The sequence below is a fragment of the Uloborus diversus genome, chromosome 7 (genome assembly GCF_026930045.1).
Source record: "Uloborus diversus isolate 005 chromosome 7, Udiv.v.3.1, whole genome shotgun sequence".
Lineage (NCBI taxonomy): Eukaryota > Metazoa > Arthropoda > Arachnida > Araneae > Uloboridae > Uloborus > Uloborus diversus.
Genome location: NC_072737.1, coordinates 76704251 through 76726149, shown reverse-complemented (window position 1 = coordinate 76726149; position 21899 = coordinate 76704251). Strand labels below are relative to the sequence as shown.

The following is a 21899-nucleotide window of genomic DNA, read 5'->3' as shown; positions in this document are numbered from 1 at the left end:
TTTTAAAACATATTTTAGAGGCTGTTTATCTATTTATAATTCAGTGTTGAAAACAATTTTTTTTTCTATTTTGAAAACTCAATTTACTGAAATAACCACTCCGGGAGCGACCCGCAAGCTTTTGTGTGACGAAAAGTACTGCGAGTTCTCCAGGTTAAACTTGTGGTTTTAATTTTACAAAATATGTACAAGATTTAAAAATTATTATCTGTTATGTAAGATACTTTCTATTAGTACAATAGATTTCTGGTCACAGTGCTTGGCTCTGCTGAGCACCTCTCTCCATCATTTCATTTTCAAGATACTTTCTAATTGATTCTAGAGCACCAGCAAGAGAATATATATATATATATATATATATATATATATATATATATATATATATATATATATATATATATATATATATATATATATATATATATATATATATATATATATATATATATAAAATTAAGCAAATAGAATTTCAAATATTAAACAAATTATAAATAATTAATGATGATAAAAAGGAAAATTGCAAACAGCTATTAAGTAGGAAAAGATAAAGTATGAATCCAGAGCTCATCAGCCGTGGAGGATTCATTAATTATGGTCTAAAGACCAAAATTTTAACTATGAACTAAAAGAGAATGTTGAAGCTCCAGTACATGCAATATAGAGTAACAATGGGCAAAAGCACCACTTGCTAAACTAAAAACAATAAACTAGAGCTCAAACCTAAAACTAAAAACCTCTTCACCAATATCCCACTCATTGAACTTTTTTCCTCTGTGTCAGAACTTTTTAATTCGGTCAAGGATTCCCTTGATTTTAATGAATTGTTTTTTCTTGGTCTTTTTAAATTTTGTATTTTCAATAATTTTTTCAAAAATGGTAATTTATGTTTTCTACAAATTAATGGCATTGCAATGGGAGCTAATTTTAGCTCTACATTAGCCAACCTTTTTCTTTTATATTATGAGAGAAAATATTTAATTGACAATCCTTCCTCTACACCTCTTTGTTGCAGATACATCGATGACCTTTTGTGTATAAATTTTCCTAATTTTTCTGAACTTAGCAAAACTATTTATCATAGTTCATTAACGCTCAAAAAGACCAGTTCTAATCAAAATAGCTTTAATTTCCTGGATATCAACATACAAATTGACTCAAATTGTTCCACTACAATCTTTGATAAAAGATGCGAATTTAATTTCACAGTTAACAGCTTACAAGAATTTTCCTCCTGCTTAAGTAAAAAGGTTTTTATTGGCATCATTGTTTCGCAAGCTATCAGAATAAAAAGAATTTGCAATACCATTTCTGCATTTAAGCAAGAAATTTCAGTACTCAAAAACTTACTTTTTAATAATAACTTCCCTAAAAATCTAGTTGAAAACATTTGCTTAAGTATAGCCTTCAATGAGCATTTCGGTTCTTTTGAAACTGTTTAACTATGTAAATGTATGATACAACCGTGACAAACCATTTTTTATGAATCACCGGGGTGGATGAATTTTTACACGTGGGAAACAGGCGACTTGGTATGTCTATGGATTGATCCTCTGGATATGTTTTTATCTTTATTTTATTGTTATGTTGACAACTGGAATGGAATTTTATCAGGTTGAACAATGGAATCGGCTTTGTTTACATGGATATCAAGGTAAGACAATTTTGTTATAGGCAGGTACTGTCCCGTGGATGGCTAATTATCGGAACTTGTTTCTCTAATTAGTTGAGGCAAAACCCCCTGCTTTTAGTTTTAGGTTTGAGCTCTAGTTTATTGTTTTTAGTTTAGCAAGTGGTGCTTTGCCCATGGTTACTCTATATTGCATGTACTGGAGCTTAAACATTCTCTTTTAGTTCATAGTTAAAATTTTGGTCTTTTGACCATAATTAATGAATCCTCCATGGCTGATGAGCTCTGGATTCATACTTTATCTTTTCCTACTTAATAATAGCTGTTCGCAGTTTTCCTTTTTATCATCATTAATTATTTATAATTTGTTTAACATTTGAAATTCTGTTTGCTTAATTTTATATTTACTTGGCTTTTTAGTTTTGCTGCGTTGCGCATCTATGGGCTTTTGGTGTGGTCTTTTCAATATTTTTCACTTTTATTATATATATATATATATATATATATATATATATATATATATATATAAGCTTTATAAATGCAAGACAGCAATAAATATTGCTGTAGTGTGTTTTGGGATTTCAATGAGCTTCATTGCAACAAGATGTGAGTTAATGGAAGCAAGCAAAGGCATGCATTCCATCTACAAGATCAGACCTTGCATTCAGAAAAGGAATTCTGGTAACACTAAAATACATATTTGCAATTTTTGTTGCTACTTTGTGCTTTGAACTATGCTTTTTCTTTTTTTGGTAACATTTATGCGGGACTTAACTGTGTGGTATTATGTGTAAAGCTTTATTTATTCATATATTTTTCAGCAAGATATAAAAAATTTTGAGACACCACTGGAACTCCTACTCTTACCAACAAATGTGTATTTTACTTGTTAAGGTAGTCACTGAAACATAGTAAATACTTACGCAAACTGAAATGGCCCAGCTGGTGTTGAAGTAGCCCCAAAATTGAAACTAGGAGGAGTGTTTACATTAAAACCTGCCTGAAAGGAATTCGCCACTTCTGCTTGTGGAGTTCCGAAAGAAAATCCACCAGATGTTGTTGCTTGTTTCTTTTCCTGGAAAATAAAATTTTATGTTTTATACCACAATAAACATGAAAGAGTTTTTATTTTCATTTAGAAGATAATATTAACCCCTTCCCTCTCGTGAAAATGCCGGGCTGGGGTTTCTACCTCCATTTCTCGCGCTCGTGATATTGCCGTGCTGGAGTGTGCAATATTAACGTGACGAAACAATTAAAACCAATTCATTTCTAATGCTCCGAACATTTTATTTCTTTTTACATACCAGATGGCAGCACCAGTCAATTTTAAATGTAATTGGATTTTAAACGCAATTGTAGAGATGCAGGGAAGGAAACTCGGCACTTCTGTCCAGATTGTGACGTATGTCATGACTCTGTATGTCATGCTGGGTCATTCTATGTCAAGTGATTCAAAGTTTTTTCCCTCACCTTTTTGTATTTTTTTGAAATTCGGCTCATCGATTGTACCCTTCAAGGTAATCAAAAGTCCAAATTTCTTTTATTTTTTTTATCTATCAGACTTTGAATTTCAGAAAAACCCAATTTTTTTCATGGATGCTTGAACATAAGATGGATGATAACTCAGCACCAAATATATATAAAAAGATTTGGTAAAAAGCCTTTTACATTAGTTGCTGTTTAACATGATATGCAACATGACTAATTCGATAAAAAGTTTCATTTAAAAAATGAAATTTAAACTTCTCAAAAATTTGTGTGTATTTTATCTTTGTTTATACAAAATTTCAAGTTGGGATCTCAATGAGATCATTTTTATGAATTTTTGAATAAAATTTGACATAAGAAAAAATGATATTTTTCAGATTCTACCAAGTTAAATATGGGGTTCTCTTACTGGTGATGGTCTAGTGAGTAGTAAGTAAACATGACTATGCTTGAAATGAACTGGAATGAACTTGTAGATTGGTAGACCTCCCCCCTCCCCATTTTTTTATCTTTTTTTTTCAAAACAGTATTTAAAATGAAAAAAAAAACCTTACGTAGGAGTAATGACCATAACAAACTAAACCACTACCAAACATTAGTAGTGACTGAGGCTTTTAAATGGAAGGGGGGGGGGGGGTCATAAAAACAAAAAGTCGGGATATCTTTAACAAACAAACAGAACTACACTCATTTGGAGCTTTTTTTCTTTCTTTTTTTTTCGGAAAGTGGGACGGTAGGGTGAGGGGGGGGGGGGCAATCTGGAATGAAGCTTAACAACATAGAAGGTTATGCTCAAAAGAGCAAAATTTTTTTGATCAATAACTGTTTTTAATACATGCACAGATACATCTCATTGAATTACTCTCCTTTCAACAGAAATTAAAAAGAAAACAAGCAATAAAGAAAAGAAAAATACAGCTGCACTCCAGATGTAGCAGAAAGACAGCTATATGTGGACAGACATATGATCTGATATTTTGATTTATTTTTAGTTTTGCATAAAAAGAATGGAAAAACATTGAATTGAAACAACAGGAGGGAACGACTACAATTTTGCTATGATCTTGGGGCAAACTATTTCTTTCCTCCCTCCAAAATTGAAGGTTGGTGCTGAGGTAGGAGATGGAATGAATCATAATTTTCCTTATCAGATATTAAATTAATCAAGAGCACTTTTTGAAGTTAGGATCGAAAAGTTTGGTCTGAAAAAAAAAATATGGGGTAAAAAAAATCCTCAATTTAATCCTCAGATGAGGTGTGATACTAGTATAGTGTTAATCGTATGTTTGGGTGGGTGAGAGGGTGGGGGGGAATGTACTTTGTCTTGATTTAAAGAATAATATTTATTAACTTTTAATAAGTTGACTATTCATTTTGTTGTATTTTATTTTTTACATTGTGAAAACAGTTTTGAAGAAAAAAAGATTAAAAGTGGCTGTGCTGTTAGGTACGGGGGAGCAGGGGGGGGGGGGGGGGTGGCTACCACTCTACAAGTTCATTCCAGTTATTTCAAGTATAGCCATGTTTATTTGCAACTCACTAGACCATCACAAGTAAGAAAATCCCATATTAAACTTCGTAGAATTTGAAAAATATCATTATTTCTTAAATCAAATTTTATTCAAAAATTCATAAAAATATGATCCCATTGAGATCCCAACTTGAAATTTTGCACAGACAAAGACAAAATACATACAAATTTTTGAGAAATTTAAATTTTAAATTTCATTTCTTAAAAATGAGTTTTTTTTTATAAAATTAGTCCTGTTGCATATCATATTAAACAGCAACCAAGGCACTTTAAAAGGTTTTTTTACCAAATCTTTCTATCCATAGTTAATGCTGAGTTATCGTCCATTTTATGTTCAAGCATCTATGGAAAAAAAGGGGGTTTTCTGAAGTTCAAAGTCTCATAAATAAAAAAAATAAAAGAGATAAAAATCTAAAAATTTGGACTTTTGATTACCTTGAAAAGTACAATCAATGAGTCAAATTTCAAAGAAATTCAAAAAGGTGAGGGAAAAAATTTCTCAAATTTTGGACCACACACATTTGACATGGTTTGAAATTTACCATACAAGAAAAATTTACTAATCTTTACTTATATTACAAAAAAGATTAATAAAATTCTCGTTTAATGTTTAAAAGAAGTATTTCTTAAATTTTTGCTACTTGCTTGTTGGCTTTTCATAAAATTGTAATTTTTTAAAATTTAAATTTAAAAAAATTAAAAATTAAATGCACATGTTGTTAGTACACTTATTTTTATCTAATTTTTGTAAAAAAGACTTTTATGACTTTTTTTGAAAATTATTCGATTGCTAAGGGGTTTAAGCTGCAAAATTAGGGTTATGCCTTGCTTTAAATTTTTTGATAAATGATAATGTATTTTTAAAAGATGAATCCGAAAATACAGTGGAGCACCATAAATCTGCCAACCTGAAATTCAAGCTGATATTTTTCAAAAAGGATTTTTTAGTCATTGAGTTATGCTGCTAAAAATAGTTGCTTCAGTAGTCTGTAATATGAAATCTAATTTCCAAAATAGCTGCCAAATGCAAAAATTGGTTTCTGAAATCGTTTCCCTTAAACAGGACCACTCACATCAGAGAGCTAGACCAAGCAATAGTAGAAGAAAGTAGGAAAAAAAATGGGAGAAGGGGGGGCGGGATTGGAAACTTTGCAAAGAACACTAAAAGTAAAATTATTGAAAAGCATTTTTTTCCATGCAAAACTATTTCAGCAGGGGAAAAAAAATCAGCTGCACAAAATTCATTTGTAGCATAATGTAAAAAAATACTTTAGGAAATGCAAGTGTACTTACAGGTCCACCAAATTGGAAAACCGGGTTTGCTGGAGCAGATGAACCAAAGTTGAATCCACCTGTTGATTGCTGTCCTGATCTGCCAAAAGCTGGGACAGATACATTTTCAACCATTGGAGGAATTGGTGCAATACCAAAAGGAGAAGGTGTTGGTGCTTGAGGTGCTTGGTTAGGTGTCTGATTAGTAGCTTTAGTTTTGGCTCCAAAATTGAAAGTAGTAGGCATGGAGCCAAATGCTGGAGCAGGTTGTGAAGCAGCAGAATTTCCTGATGTTTGATTGCCAAACTAGAAAACAAATATTAAACAAAGAACGTTAAGACCATTATTATTGCGGGTCACTCAGTGCTGTAGGCTGAGAAAATGTCTACTGAACAGAGAATCTTTAAGAGAGCTTGTTTTTTTTTTTTTTTTTTTTGGAAAGGTTTCAATTTATAAACACTATTACATCATTGCACAAAATAAAGGGTGTGGTAATCCAAAACCTTATAACTAACGAATAATTTACAATAAAATGATGCAGTTTACACAATAACACTCAGAAGCACAGGGGATTTACATTTATCAAAAAAAAAAAGAAAAAGTTCATTATACTGCCGTGCTAAGCACAGATGTGGTATCTGCACATTTTATCAAAATTGAGTTATTGTCATCAGGTGGTCGTTAGTAATTTAATTTACCTAAATGTCAAGTTTTTTGGCGATTTGTGAACGCGAAATATTAAAAAAAGCTTTAAGAAAAAAGTTGTAACTGCACAGTTTGTGGAGTTTGCTAAGGCAATTTGAACGTAAGTGACAAATACTAAGCCTTTAAAGTGGTATCTGCGCAGTTACCCCCCTTTTTTTCTTAGTATTTTTTGTAGATACGGCTTTTATACCTTTGTAAAGCAGCATATTTAATAATCTAGCAGTTTATTGTAACAGAGAAATAAAAATTAGTTTACAGTTGAATAGTTGATACAGGTTGATAATAGAAACTAATACAACTTTGCATAATTGTTAAAGTGAATATTCAGCTTTTTCTATTCAAATGTTTATTTAAAATGCAAATTCTAAAAATCAAACGCATGTATTCATATATAATTCTTTCATGCAAAAAAAAACTCATTTCATTCTACGGCCAGTAATATTTTAATTTAAGTATCGTCTGCTGTCAAAATTATCTTCATGCTCGGTAAAAATGAATCTAGAAAATAAAACACATTCTTTGAATATAAAAAACAGAAAATTGGTTTGGATTACAGTTTTAACTGTCCGGAGTTTTGAAAATGTTATCTTTCAGAAGGTAGATTCTGTTAGATTTGTATTAACAAAATAAAGCGAAACAACTAAGTCCGAAGAAAGCAGAGGTTTTCAGTATAATTTAATGATACTTTGAGTACGTTTTACTAAGCTATTTTTGTCGTATCTGTGCAGATACCCCCAGAAATGCCTAGTAATTGTCACTTACGGTGAAAATAGCTTAGTATATGAAAAGATTTTGAAAAGAAAATTTATCGTAACTACATTTATTAATTTTAAATTAAGATTTTTACAAAAATGCTCTCTTACGGTTTTTAGATAAGTTATTTACGAAAAGACTACCGCAAGTTGAGCATTTAGTTAAGTCATAAATCAAAGAAATAAGTTGTAAAACTTTAATCATCGATTTCTCATTTTGAGCTCTATTGCAGATACCACATCTGTGCTTAGCACGGCAGTATAGTTAATTGTTTGTGACTAAAATGTGGTGCTAGTGTTTTTTTACATAGAATTCAATTTTGAATTCTATGTAAATGAATTAAGAAAAAACAAAGGAGTTAATTGCATATTATCTGGACACTCAAGATATTATTTTGATGTTGCTTTAAAAGAAGTCCTCTTGCACTAGTCATTTTTGAATTAAAAAAATTAAATTTAAAAAGAATTTCTTTAAAGGTTGTATCTTTAATCTATTTGCAGACATGCTATCTATGAATAAGGCTTCATAAGTAAAACTTTCATGCAAATGAAAAATTCACAATAATGGCTACAAAAGGGAAAAAGAAAAAACTCTGTGCTAATGTTACCGAAATTTAGAGCAAAGTACCAAATATATTGTATGAATTATTTCTGGCTTTCTATCAGAACATCTGAAGAACGTCTTTAAGCACTTGCTATTTGGTGAAAGCTTACCAAGCTACAGTATGTTGTGGAAACCCATATCAAACCTTCGACCTGACTTTCGAAAAAACTGAAGATTGAGTCAAATTTTCAAGGGGGAAAAAAGGCAATTTTAAACATCTAATTTGTAGAAAATTTAATATCTTTTCAGATGTCTAAAAATTCTTTTAAAACAGCATGCAAGTGGTATTATATGATATGCTTTAACATTTATTTACTAGAAGAAAAACCACCAATACAATTTATATTAGTGTTATTAGCACTAAGAAAAGGCATTATTGTCATCTTATCATTTTAATTAGGTTCATAAGTTGAAGTAATTTAAATTGTAAAGATACAGGATAATTACATCCAGGAATATTCTACAGCAGAAGATTTCAAGTTTGCGCTAAAATTGCGTAAGTCTACTTTTTACACGCATATGATTCGGTACAGTTGATAGATAAGTGGTGTCTTTTGGGTATTGGAAGGGTCGACATGCCCATGGAAGCACCCTCTATTGAGGCTCAGAACTATTTTCCGTTTTCAAACAAAAATCTTGACAAATTACGAACAAAATGCATCAAAACAAAAAGCTAACAAAAAACAACAGAAATTGATACTTAAACGTAAAACGGGAGAAATACCCACAAAACGGGAGAGTTGGCAGGCCTGCCATATAATACTTGTGATTCCCACTTATAGCGTCACAAGATCTTTGCTCATTTGGCGCAGTTTTTTGCTGTGAAACCTACATATATTTGAATTGCAGTTTTTCATTGTTATTGCTGTTTTGCCCAAAAAATTTTCAGAAACATCTAAAAAAAAGCAAAGATTAGATCTCATGGTGCAAAATATCCTGGGAAATAATTAGAAAATTCTCAAATTTTGCCTGGAGCTTACGAACCCTCGATCATGATTTCTGTTATCCTAATAGTGACCTTATATTCAAAACTACATATTCTGCCAGAAAATTTTAAAATCTGATCACTTATAGCAAAAAGTCAAAATTTTATAATTCAGAATTGGTGGTTCAGAATCATATCTTGTAAGAACATGATTAATTTAAGTCAGGACATAGATCAAATGATACACATCACAGACCCAAAGACTCATAGCTGCATAAAATATGAGAGAACATTTTTACTTACAAGAGAACCAAAGCGGAAAACTTGGTTTGATGGAGCAGATGAAGCAGGTGGAACATTGAAATTGAATCCGCCTGATGACTGTTCAGATCTGCCAAAAACTGGAACAGTTGGAACAGATGTACTGCCAATGACTGGGGCTGGTTGCATCGACACACCACCAAAACTGGGAGGTGCTGATGCCTGTGGTGTTTGGTTAGGCATCTGATTGGTTGGTTCACTTTTAACACCAAATGTAAAATTAGAAGAAGCAGATCCAAAAGCTGAATCTGATTGCGAAACTGTCGAGTTCCTAGATGATTGATTACCAAACTGGAAAGTCGGGTTAACTGCTTGACTAGGTTGAAATCCTGTAAATGAAGGATTTGTAGATGGAACAGCACCTAAAATGAAAGAAATAAAAAATAATGTTGTTGTTATAGATAATGGATTGATTTAATGCTCAGTAAAAGGTAAGGGTAATTCTGAAAAAAAAAAAAAAAAAATCATGTCCATACATTTAAATATTCTCCATTTATTTATCTATGGGTTATTCTCATGAAAATAGTTACTTAAGTTCAATAAATTTGGCAAAATTTAAGAGGATAAAGAGCTTTGAAACATTTTTTTATAAATAAATATACGAAAGGACTTAAAAATATGTCTTTTAAAGTGTTTACCCTATTTCTTACTATTTTATAAAAGTCATACAGCCAATCAAATCAATGAAACTTAATGGCGTTGAATAAGTACTGTGCAACAGTGACCACTGTTTCTTATTGAAGGCCCACCTTCATTTTAGCTTAATATACCTACATTTAAAACAGGGGTGGGTTTTGAACTGTCCGAAACAGGTTTAGGACAGGGCAAGTGATTTTCACCGTCCAAAACTGTCCAAAAGTATGCTAAAGCTAAAGGGGTATAATCTAATCAATTCATATTTACTGCAAGATTTGTAATGCATAAATATAGATATTAATGAAATTTAATTGATAAATATTTGATAATATTTTTCTGGAAAATGTTCATTTAAAAATATTTTACTTAAAAAAATTGCCAATAACTCTATCACGTAAAAATTTCCTTATGCAACAGTTGGTAGAGTTATGAAAGGAAATTCACAACACTACCAACACAACTAATTTTGGTTCCATTTATAACTCAAAGGAATGTTATTAAATGTGTAATATTTAGGTGCTAAAAAAAGCTTAATTTTTTAAATGATTTTTGTAAAAAAGTTTTACATGATGTTTTAACAAAAATTATTTTTTAAATGATAGATTAAAGAACAAGAAATTGATGATTAAACACTTATATCTTAAAACTTGTGCTATTATTTTTTTAGTTCATATTTTTAACATAATACATCTTGTAACTACAAAAAGTTGTAATTTATTGCATTTAAGTTAGTTATTACACTATATTTTGAACACTTTCTTTTGCACTCATGCATAAATGTTGAAAAATTTGTTTTATGGGAAAAAACCTCATATATACAAATTGAAATTTGAATGTAGAATTTAATTTCTATGTAACTAGATTAAAATCAGCTATATAAATAAGTTACATATATAATAATACTTAAATTTTCACAATGAATAAATATGTTAAATAGTCAATAAAAACATAATTTTGACATTTTGCTCTGTTTTTGGCATTTTCTCACAAAATATAGTTTCTTAAAAAGTAGTTTTGAACACAAGTGTTTTGAAAAGGATGGTAAAAACTTTGCCAGCCTTGCTTTCATTTGTACACATGCATAAACATAGGGAGTTACTATTATTAAAAAAAAAAAAAAATAACTGAACTCATGCAAACAAATTGAAATTTTAATCAAGAATTCAACTGCTGTGTAACTAGATTAAAATCAGCTGCATAAAAAGGTTGAATGTTCACATTAAATAAATGATCAATATAAAACATTAGATACATTTAATTCTGTTTTTGATGTTCTCTCGCCAAGTACCATTTCTCTAAAAATATAATTTTGGACAGGAAAGTAGTGTCCAAAACCTTGCCAACCCTGATTTGAAACAATTATAATTTGGATTGTAATTAACTTGGAAAATTTGAACTAATTTATATCATGCAGAAAAATCAAGAGCTTCCTAGTTTATATAATTTTAATATGCATGAGTATTTTCCATCCACATATTAGAGGACTTACCTGAACATTTTGCTCAATACTGGAATAAACTAATTATTAGGGGTTAGATAGTTAATTTGATAAAGGAGGATTGAATTATTACCAGGTTGGATACTAATTTTTAAAAGAATCAGAGCACAAAAAGTGAGAAAATAGAAAAATTCCAACGAAATCCTTGAAATGTTATGATGTAGAAACGTCAGAACAAATTTCTACAGCAGGTGCCACTGAATGTGATCACGGTTAATGTTATCATTCGCTTAATTTTATAAGAATCACGAAGTCCAGAAACACTTGTATGTTAACACGTTAAAAAAGTCTGATATTGTAATCAGTGTCTTCGTTTATTGTTATCATTTCTTCATAAACTTTCAAATTGTTCAAAATTTTTTCAAATTTGCATGGTTGCAGGTGGTAAGCTCCTCCTACTTAGAATTAAAGTAGATTCCGGAAGGAAGAGTGCCATGATTTAACTGTCAGAGGAAAATTAACATCTTAAAACGCTTCGACAATTTACCCATGCTGAGTCAAAAAAAAAAAAAAAAAAAAAGCTGTAGCAGAGCTAAAAATTTCTCAGCCATTACTTTGTAAGTTCCAAAAGATTCAAGACGAGACTGAAAATAAAGCAAAGCTATATGAAAATTCAAACAACAAGTGAAACCATGCTGGTACTTGAATGTGCTTTGAAACTGTGGTCTACAAATGTTAGGGAAAGGATGCACGAGTAATTGGTCATCTTTTATTTCACCTATTACTATGTGTTTCAAAATTGCATATTTTTTTTCCCTTTTATAATTAAGATATTTGCATTCTGCTAATTTAGTTAATTTATAATTTAAAATTGCGTTTAGTTGAGTCATTATAACTTTAATTTACGGTTGCAAAAATAAATGCTTCTGAATTGAAAAAAAAAAACAACAACATTGTGTCTCCTGAATTCCTTTCGGTTATTATTATCAAATTGCATTCCTCCCAAAGTGATCAAATTAAGCGACGCCTATTGTATTGCATAATCGATGCTTTAAAGTTTAGTCAAAGGTTAAAATAGCTCGAATGCTGTAATTGCAATAGCACAAGGGTGTGAAACAAACTTTGAAAAAAAAAAAAAAAATTGCATAATAAATCTGTCTTTGTTCAAGAATATAATTTGAATTTAAACTAGGCTCTCAATGATGGGAGATATTTTGATACTTCAGATTTCGGCACATTCGCGCAAAGTTTCGGCCGTTCATTCTAACAACATCAGCAGGACCAAAAATATTTCATGTCCAGATGATATTGTTACAAGCTTATTATTAAAGTAGCTCCTGCTGGATTGAAATGATGTAAGTAATGTGAAGTAGAGCAGCAAATGGAACCGAATGGTGGGTGATTGCACACAGGGTTTGGTGAGCAATAGCGAGCAAGGGACAATAGCTTAAATGCAAATAAAGTAGTAGTTTAAAAATTAAGAAGTTGGTGAAAATTTAGCAAAAATACTCAATAATTTATCTTTAGAACAATATGAAAAATGAAAAAAAAGGGAGAGAAAATTATGTGCGTATGTCCCCAAACAAATTCAGTTAATGTTGGATCTCTACCAAAGGGAGGGCTTCTGCACACGAGAAGGGTCGTCAGGAGTTTGGTATTTATCAAACACCAAAAAAGCACAGAACCATTTCAATTCTGCTTTAGGACCCGAAAACGGCATTCAATGGCTCAAAATAGGCTAAACCAATGGCTAACTAAAATAATTATAGGATCGTCTTAATTTTAGTTTCATTTGAAAGCCGGCAAAAAAACCTTATAATTGGATTTTTGTCATTTGGATCTGAAAATTCCCAAGCTCCTAGATTGACCAGAAATTCTTTTCTAATACCTTCATTGCGTATTTTGTCAGCAATTGTGCATTTCTTTATTGATTGGAGGTATCTCATTTCTGATGCTTGGATTCCATTTAAGTATTGGTTCTTTAGGGTCCAGGTCTCTGGATCACATAGCAAAATAGGTATAGTCATAACTTTGCAGAATTTTACCTGCATTTCATTATGTGTCTTTTTTTTAAGGATCAAAGTGCTGCAGATAGTTGAAATTAAAAATAAATAAATAAATACACAAAATTCAAGTACTAGGTTCAAAAAAAAAAAAAAAAAAGTAAAGTTACTTCTGGGGAATTCTGCGAATCTGAAGATTCAAATTCAGTTAAGCAGCAGAAAATGCATTTATTTTAATTTTCCAACTAGGGTAGACTGGCCAATGAATGAACACCTCAAATTTTTTGTGAAAAAGGTTTTAAAATTTTTTTTAAAAGATGAATCCGCAGTAGTAACTCCCTTGTACACATTTCCAGAAAGAAAACGACTAGACAATGCTGTGTTTTTCCACTGATTGGGGTGTTCACTCCCTGGATCAGAGCAGTTTTTTTTATTTCAACACCCCAAAAAGTCTTGATGCAAAATCATAAAAATTCCCTTAAAGGACACTCCCCGTTAACGGTGCTCAGCACTGCTTTGGTGGCAAAGATTTTTCTACTTCTTTACAATGTTCTGGGACTAACCAGTACTGATAAGAGTTTGAACACCCCCTTTTCTCCGAACACAGGAGCCTTTTAAGTCAAAACTTATGAAAGTTTGGTTTCTATTTCATGCACGAAATTCCAGCAAAAAACAGAAGGAAAAAAAATCTCTCCTTTTTACACAACACCTTGTTTTATCAGTTTGTATGGCAGAGGAATTCATTCGAAAAAATACTCTCATGCAACTTAATGGTATCCCGCCCCCCCCCCCACTAGATTTTGAGGAATCGGCACAATGTTGCCAGATTGAGTGAAAAGTAGCCGATTGGGCTGCATTTTGCTACCATCTAAAACAAAAAAGGTGCTGGAAATCAATGACATTGATTCCAGTATGTTTGACTGGTTTTGTTCAGTTAGGAGACAATTTACAAATGCCTTCATGTTTTATTTTTACGAAAGATTCATCAGATTATTTACTTACTAGGTAAGTTCACTTGTATTCACACTTCTCATTAATTTAATTTAGAATTATACACTATGCATGTGTAGGTTTAAAATACAAAATTTAAATGTCATTATAAATTCAGACTCCCCAATAGCGGACACTCCCCATTAACAGACAAAAACTTTGGTCCTGACGGTGTCCTCTATTGGGAGGTTTGACTGTACATCATTTAATACGATTTTACAGTCACCTGGTAAATACTACAATTTTTAATGTCGTATGAATTTTTGAAAATGAAAATTCACTTAAGTGTTCATTCACTGGTCAGTCTACCTGATAGGAGGAAAAAAACATGTTTAAAAATGTGTCCCTTGAATTAATTGGCCCTAATTTAGTGCCCTTGAATTAATTGGCACTAAAATCTAACGGGTTTCAATTTACATGGGAGCAAAATGCTTACAGAATTTTGCTCAATTTCACGCAGCAGCTTTTACAGTAGAGAGGCCCACACACTCAGACCAACACTTTCTGAAAATAGTTAAGGTGGGCTATTCACACCTCAAAATGTATAAATTTGTCAAAAATCAAAACTTTTCATGAATCAAAAACTTTTTTCTATAAATTAGATATATAAGGAAGTAAAAATGGAATGTCATAAAAGTGGAAATCTACAAATCTGAAGGAATCCCACCAAATAGCGAAAAATCACATGTATGACATAAGTAACATGCGAATGATTTTTACCTGATGGTTTAAAGGACACAGTAGAAGTAACTGGAGTGACAGCAGTACTTCCTTTTGATACACCAAAACTAAAACCTTCGGAAGGTTTTTTAGTTTCATTAGTGACAGGACTTGAGAAATTGAAATTGGAAGAAGACACAGAAGATTCTGAAAGACTTGGTTTTGTTTCTGCAGCACATGTTGCTGAGCCAAATTTAAAGTTCATGGTAGAGTTCTGTGCAACTGGAGGTAATAGGAAACTTGTTGATGTTTTCAAATCTGAAAAATATAATTTTAATACATATACTAAAAATAAAATAAATAAACATTTTAACTAACTTCACAATAATTAAATAAAAATAATTTAGACAATAACGGGAATACAAAAGTAACGATTAAAGCTATATTATTATGCAGTCTTTTTGATGACTTCAGCGGCTTTTACTAATTAATTCTTTTTCCAAGTACCAATTTTGTCTCATATTTGAAATTGCAGTTTTTTTTAACAACTAATGTGTTTATGAAAAATCATAATTTTATTTTAATCACAATATTCAATTAAGATTATTTTACTAAAAACATACATGATCATGAAAATTAAAACACAACAGCTTCCTGTAATACATCATGTATTATAACATATTTCTATCTTTCTCATTTATGAAATACTAAGAAAAAATATCCTAATTTCAATAATAAGCTGCATGGATCTATTTATTCAGATTACTTTCCATAGTGGTTGAGGAGCTCATTTCCCTACAATTAGACCCCTAAAAAAGAGACTAAGACCAAATTAAACAACCTCTGCAAAAATTTCAATGGCATAATGCCTCTCTCTTTTAGGCACCATTGCAATTCAAAAATCTCACATGAAACATGACAAAATTGCTTGGTGTATTTCAGCTTTCAAAGGTAAAAAAAGAATTCTAATTAAAATTCCTGACTGTTTTTGTTCCTCATTTCTTAAATCTTAAATCTGATATGAGTCATGCATTTTCTTTAAAAATGGTTTTATCTCTCTAAACCTATTATTGCAAAAATAGTTACTGCCATCGAATCAACTTGAACTAATATTTTAAAAAATATCAAGTACAGTTGTTCCTTGTCACTTTGCGCTTCTACCTTCGCAGCTTCACTCTATCGCGGTTTTTTAAAAATGTTCACCAGCCTTTTCTGACAGGATCTTCCTTCAAAACATTAGCACAAAAATTTGTTTCTGAGTAAGTCAAGTTCGTCTAAGGCAGGGTTGACAAGTTTCTGCTGAGGTGGTTAAAACCACTGATAGAAACCGGTTAAAACCGGCATGGCAAAAACCACTTTCTGCCACTTTGCGGCAGAAACTGGCAAAAACTCACAAAATTAAAAATTAATTCTTGATATACAACAGAAAACGCATGGAAAAAATAATTAATTGTTAACCAAAGTACTGTAATTTTATTACAAAATTATCACAATTCAAAATCAAATGTTACATTGTTTGGACCCTGCAATTGCCTCTTAGAAAAGGTGGTTTCAGAAATCTAAACAGATTTTCAGTTTACTACTCACAAATGAGAAATTTTATAATATTCTTAAAACAGAAGAGCTTGCAGACAATGCATCAAGGAGCAAGCAATGTTCGTGAAACTTTCATCTATTGTATAACTGGTCCACCATGTAGTAATTGGGGTTGTGGTAAATATTTGACTGGAAAAATAAGTTTTGCAAAGCTGTGACATTAGGTACAAAATTTAGGCAAGTAAAGTAAGTTCTGGCACTTTCTTCTTGAAGCACATGACATGATAATTTCAATCACAAACAATTTAGAGGAAGCATATAAGTGAGCAAATCACAATCAGTAATGCCTGTTTAATCCTGCATGTCACTCCTCTTTCTTAAGCATCCTTGTATGATTTTTTATCCTTCGTTAATTTAATCCAAATACAACGAGCCTATGCAATTGGAAAGTTCTCTTTCTCAACTAAATCAAGGGCACTAACGTGGGATTTTATTTTTTTAAATGATGAAATGATGTTTAATTTTTTAGTTTATTTAAACAAATATCATTTACTAATTACTTGAGTTATTAAAGACTTTTTAAAGTTTTTGCCAGTTTCTGCCACTGGCATGGCAAAAACTAGTTTCTGCCGGCAGAAAGCCAACCCTGGTCTAAGGAGCTATAGGGTGTCAGGAATCGCTGTCTGTTTTCTATAGTCAAATGCTTCGCTGGGAAGTGTGTATCACAGTATTATTGCAAGGGAATTAATTCATTTTGCAAATGGTGTTCAACTAATAGCTTTTCGTGATTACCGTCAGTAGGGAAAAAATGCAGAAGAAAAACCCTCATTTGCACTTAAATCAACAAATGAAGTATAAATACTACCATGTTTCATTATTTTCATAGGTTAGTATTAGTGTGCAAAAAAATTGTGTGTGAGTGTTGTTTAATGCATAAATATATATATGCATCCTCGTATAACATGGTTTCAATATTACACGGCACAAAACTTACTTCGTGGTAGTATTTATACTCTGTTAATGGTTGATAACTCTAATAACAGGGTGGCGACAGAAACTGTGAAAAAAAGTTCCCTGACTTTTCCCTGATTAAGTTCACCAAATTTCCCTGATTTATGTTACCAATGATAACGGTTTCTTTTCTTTGCCTACCTGAAAAGGATTGCATATTAAACAAAATGCAGTGTTTAGAACAGTTTAAGCTGCTAATTAAAAATATATTTTGAACAGATGCTCCTTTTTTTTTTGGTAAAAATAGTATATTCAATTATCGACAGAGAAATACTGTACAAAATCTAAAACAAATACTTTACTTCCTGGAACCAGTTAACATAGGAATTCTAAGAAATTATTAAAACCACTCTTAAATACATATCTAATCATGATAAAACTAAAAAATTTAAATGGAAATAATCTTGAACTGAATTTTCAAGCAGTATAATTGTTTTTGCAAGAATAACAAGGGATAGTTAAAGTATAGAAGTAATGCAGTTTTACCTATGTAAATGATACTGCCGTGTGCAGGTAAACGGCAGTATTTGCAGAAATTAGTTTTCGAGGTATTTGAAGAAATGTGTGGTGGATTCAGTACTAACAATAGGAAAAATGTTTGAATTAGACGTTTTTTTCGCGCCTCTTTTTTAGTGGAAACCAATTGAGCGAGTATGTACAATAATGTACAACAAATGACAAAAATGCCAAAAAAAAGTGCAGTTACTGGTCTTTACTTGCACACGGCAGAATAGACATATTTATGTAAAACAAATTGATATCTTTCAACAACCAGCCATATTGAGCTATTCTCTAATCAAGAACTTAGGTTTTAATGAATGAATACAACATTTTAACTATTAAAAAAATAATAATAATATTTACTTATGCAGGGGTCGATCCAGCGCGAAATTGGGGCCGCTTTGCGGCCCCTTCACAAAATTCCGCATGGCAAAAGCGGCCCCTTTCACAAAATTCTGCGTTGCAAAAGCGGCCCCATTCACAAAATTCCCCATCGCAAAAGCGGCCCCATTCACAAAATTCCGCGTCGTAAAAGCAGCCCCTTCACAAAAATTTATAAAAAGGCAGCCTTTTCACAATATTTTTTAACCGCAAATGTGTACGCATCTACGTGAAAGCCTACCCCTTTTCCACCTTCCCACATCTTATCTTTTTGCCTGCTGCGTGAGGTGTTTTTGCTTGAGAGCGTCAGAGGGGGGGATGAGAGAGGGACGCTTGTGATTGGTGGCTAGCGAAAATCCAAGAAAAATAATGAACATGTGATAAAGAATTGATTCGATGATTTTCTGCTGTTCCACGAGTGCGAATTGAAGACTGACTCATTTCACGCCACAGCAAATTAATCGCCTATATTCTGTTGGTTTGATTTGCTTCAATGACCAAATACTTCTGAATTAAATATTCCTTTGAATCATTGTAACTTTCAATTGTGTCTTAGTTGCACGCATCCTTCCTTTATCCATATTATTTTGCCAAATTATGCACTTTTAATTCTCAAAAGTAGTTGCAAATTGAAACCATGCCAGTTACAGATCTTCTAGTTTTTTTCCTCTTTTTTATAAAATTTTTTTAAAAATATTCACCTGTTTTTTTCAATTTGTTCCTATTTTTTTCAGTTTATTTTGAAAAAGTTTAAGGTTCATAGTTGGGGGGTTATCTTACGGAACGGACGAGCAAAATTTCTGAAAATTATTCCCGAACGAAGGTTAAAAAGAACACTTGAAAATCTTATATTTTCCCTTTTTAATCAATTGCATAGAAATTCGCATTGAATACTGGCGCATGCTGATGCAAATCATATTGTATGGCAATTAATTAAATCCTGTTCGAGTATGAATGACTACGCGGGAAACGCCAAACAACCGATTGGCGAAATTCCCTGTAGTTTGTAGTTGATACTGTCCGTTCTCGAAAGCTCACTTGACACGATTGCATTTGATGAAAAAAAAAGGCGTGATTAGGCCAGGGGTACCCACTTTTTCACATATTCTTTAGTTTAAAGCAGCGTTTCTTGATCTTTTTTTGAATCTCGGACCGGTAGAACACTTCGTCAAAAAAATTTCACGGACCGGTAGAAATTTTTATTTTTTTTTCACTAAAATAAACTAATCTGTTTTGTACTTTTTTTTTTTAAACAAATGCCAGAAAGAAAACACTTCTACTTAAAATAAACTTACAAAAGTTAATTGTAAGATTTTTTTAAATAACTTACACACTTTGAGTGTAAAAATAAGCGCAGCTATTTGTGTTAAATTTCATAAGCGAATAAATCTTATAGAGAAACCACAAAACGTATGCAAAGTAATGGGTATATTAATGCATAAAATAGTGTAAAATTGGGAATAAAATTAAAATAAGGAAATCTTATTTTATTGGAAACGGGTATAATTCTTCGAAGACCGGTCAAATTTTCTCGCGGACCGGTGCCTGCGGAGAATTGCTGGTTTAAAATGCATTATTCATTTTTTCTTTCCTGCTATTTTTTTTGTAGACTGTACGCGTAAGAGCAAAAGGTAACTTCCAAAGTCACGCTAGTTTGAGCGTACAGCATACAGTAAACCAAAAGAATAACGGTATTATTTTTTTGTAGTTCAATTCCTAGATTCCTTCTTTTATTGATAAATACAATGCCAGCTGAAAAATATCGTCGGTCATTCTATTTAATCTTGCTGTCTTCTTAAAATAAATATGAAACTTCCAGATGAGCAATTTCGCAATTTTTTAACGCATGTCCGCTAATGGTGAGCAACGGGAACAGCGCGCAAAGGAAGTTTTATTGAGTGGGATTTTATTAAAAAGAATCGCGTAATCTGCAGACGATAAATTAAAAAAATGTGGGAATTGTATATTATTCCAGTTCGTTTTCTTTCTCGGTATTAATTTTTCTTTTGTAACAGATCGTCTGCGATCTAGGAGCGCAGACGATATTTTTCGTAGTTAGCGTTAGGCATAAATGCCTGTTAATAACAACAGTAAATAATCCTATCTCATCACCTCACAACACCAAGAGTAAAATAATGTTTTTCCTTACTTATAATGTATTACCAATCATTCTGCATGACTGGGGTAAAAGAATCTTATCAGCACTCATTCACATTAGTCGAATCGACCGAATGTTTGTTTCACCTTCGTTCACCTTTGGCGGGAACTCCGTTGTGGATGACGTCATAGATGCTTCTAGAAGAAATCTGATGGCACGTGTGCTTAACGATAGCAGTGATGTGTCCGTTCACGTGACTCTGATATGCTAATGACCCGGGGGGATATTTAAACTGCTCGGGGCTTATGTTCACTCTCTTTGATCATCTCTCGCGGTTGTAGGCGGTCGCTCGATTGGTATGCGAACTTGCTTGCTCGTGCCGTTCGCCCATTTATTAGAAATGATGAGCTGGAATTAGCTTATTTCCCAATGGGTTTACTTCATCGAAGTTTTTAGTCAATAGTCATGCAGTTTGCATTGCAGTGTTAGTTATCTCATGCAAAAGTAGCATGTAGAGAGATTATGTTGTTAGTATTTATTTTTATCATTTACAGCGTGTTTTTAACTATTTACATTATTATTTAAATAAACTTCATGAAAGTTAGAAATAATTTGTCAAGTTCTTATTTCCGAAATCACTCTGCTAGTATCAAAGAAACATTGGGGAGATATTATTAGATTAGAAATTCTCCCCAACAGTTAGCTTGTTCGCGCCTTTGTGTGTTTAAGAGGACATTTTTTAGGCACATCAAAGAATAAATTGACATTCTATTCGGTTATAATTTATGTGGGAGCGGATAATGGATAATTTTAGCGGATAATGGAGTGCTGGAGATAGCAGTCGCAATAATCTCAGTTTGGAGAGAGTGCTTGTTCGTTGAAAATTATTCTTCAAGAAATTAAAATATGAAACGAGGACGTCCTGCAACAAGAGGTACCTCCCGAAATCGTGCATATTATGTTAAAAAATTTCGCTCTTCGAACGTTTGGTCCCAAAATATTGTGAATTTCTTCAAGTCGGCAATTAACAACCCCGATAAAATCGCTACCACCACTTCATCATGCAGTAACAGTAACGCAAATGTTCCCGTTTTGGAGGGCTCGGGAAATGCGATAAAAGATAGTACATCAAATGACAGTGAGGCAGTTTGCGATAGTATAACGATTTTTGAGCAGAAAATACTGGAAGTGAATCTGGAGCAACTTCAACTGATGATGATATTGAGATTGAGCCATCAAATAATGATTCAAGCATTGTATTTGAGAGTACAAATGGAAATAAGCATGCAATAAATAAAAAGTACATTGCAAATTATGAAAAGGTGTATAGCTGGCTCTACTATAGTTATTCAGCTAAGGGTTTTTTGTGCAAAATATGTTCATCTTTCATGAATGTTACTGATTTGAACAAACCTTG

At 32.0% G+C, this 21899-nt stretch overlaps 1 protein-coding gene across 1 annotated transcript in view; it reads right to left on the bottom strand.

Moving 5' to 3' along the window:
- Positions 1 to 21899, bottom strand: part of LOC129225649 (nuclear pore complex protein Nup153-like) — a 115222-nt gene that overhangs the window by 17327 nt on the left and 75996 nt on the right. The window contains exons 22-25 of the mRNA XM_054860119.1: positions 15016 to 15273; positions 9211 to 9590; positions 5943 to 6227; positions 2551 to 2702 (exon numbers count right to left, since the gene is read on the bottom strand). Coding sequence (XP_054716094.1) covers positions 2551 to 2702; positions 5943 to 6227; positions 9211 to 9590; positions 15016 to 15273 — 1075 coding nt within the window. The remainder of the gene's footprint in view (positions 1 to 2550; positions 2703 to 5942; positions 6228 to 9210; positions 9591 to 15015; positions 15274 to 21899) is intronic.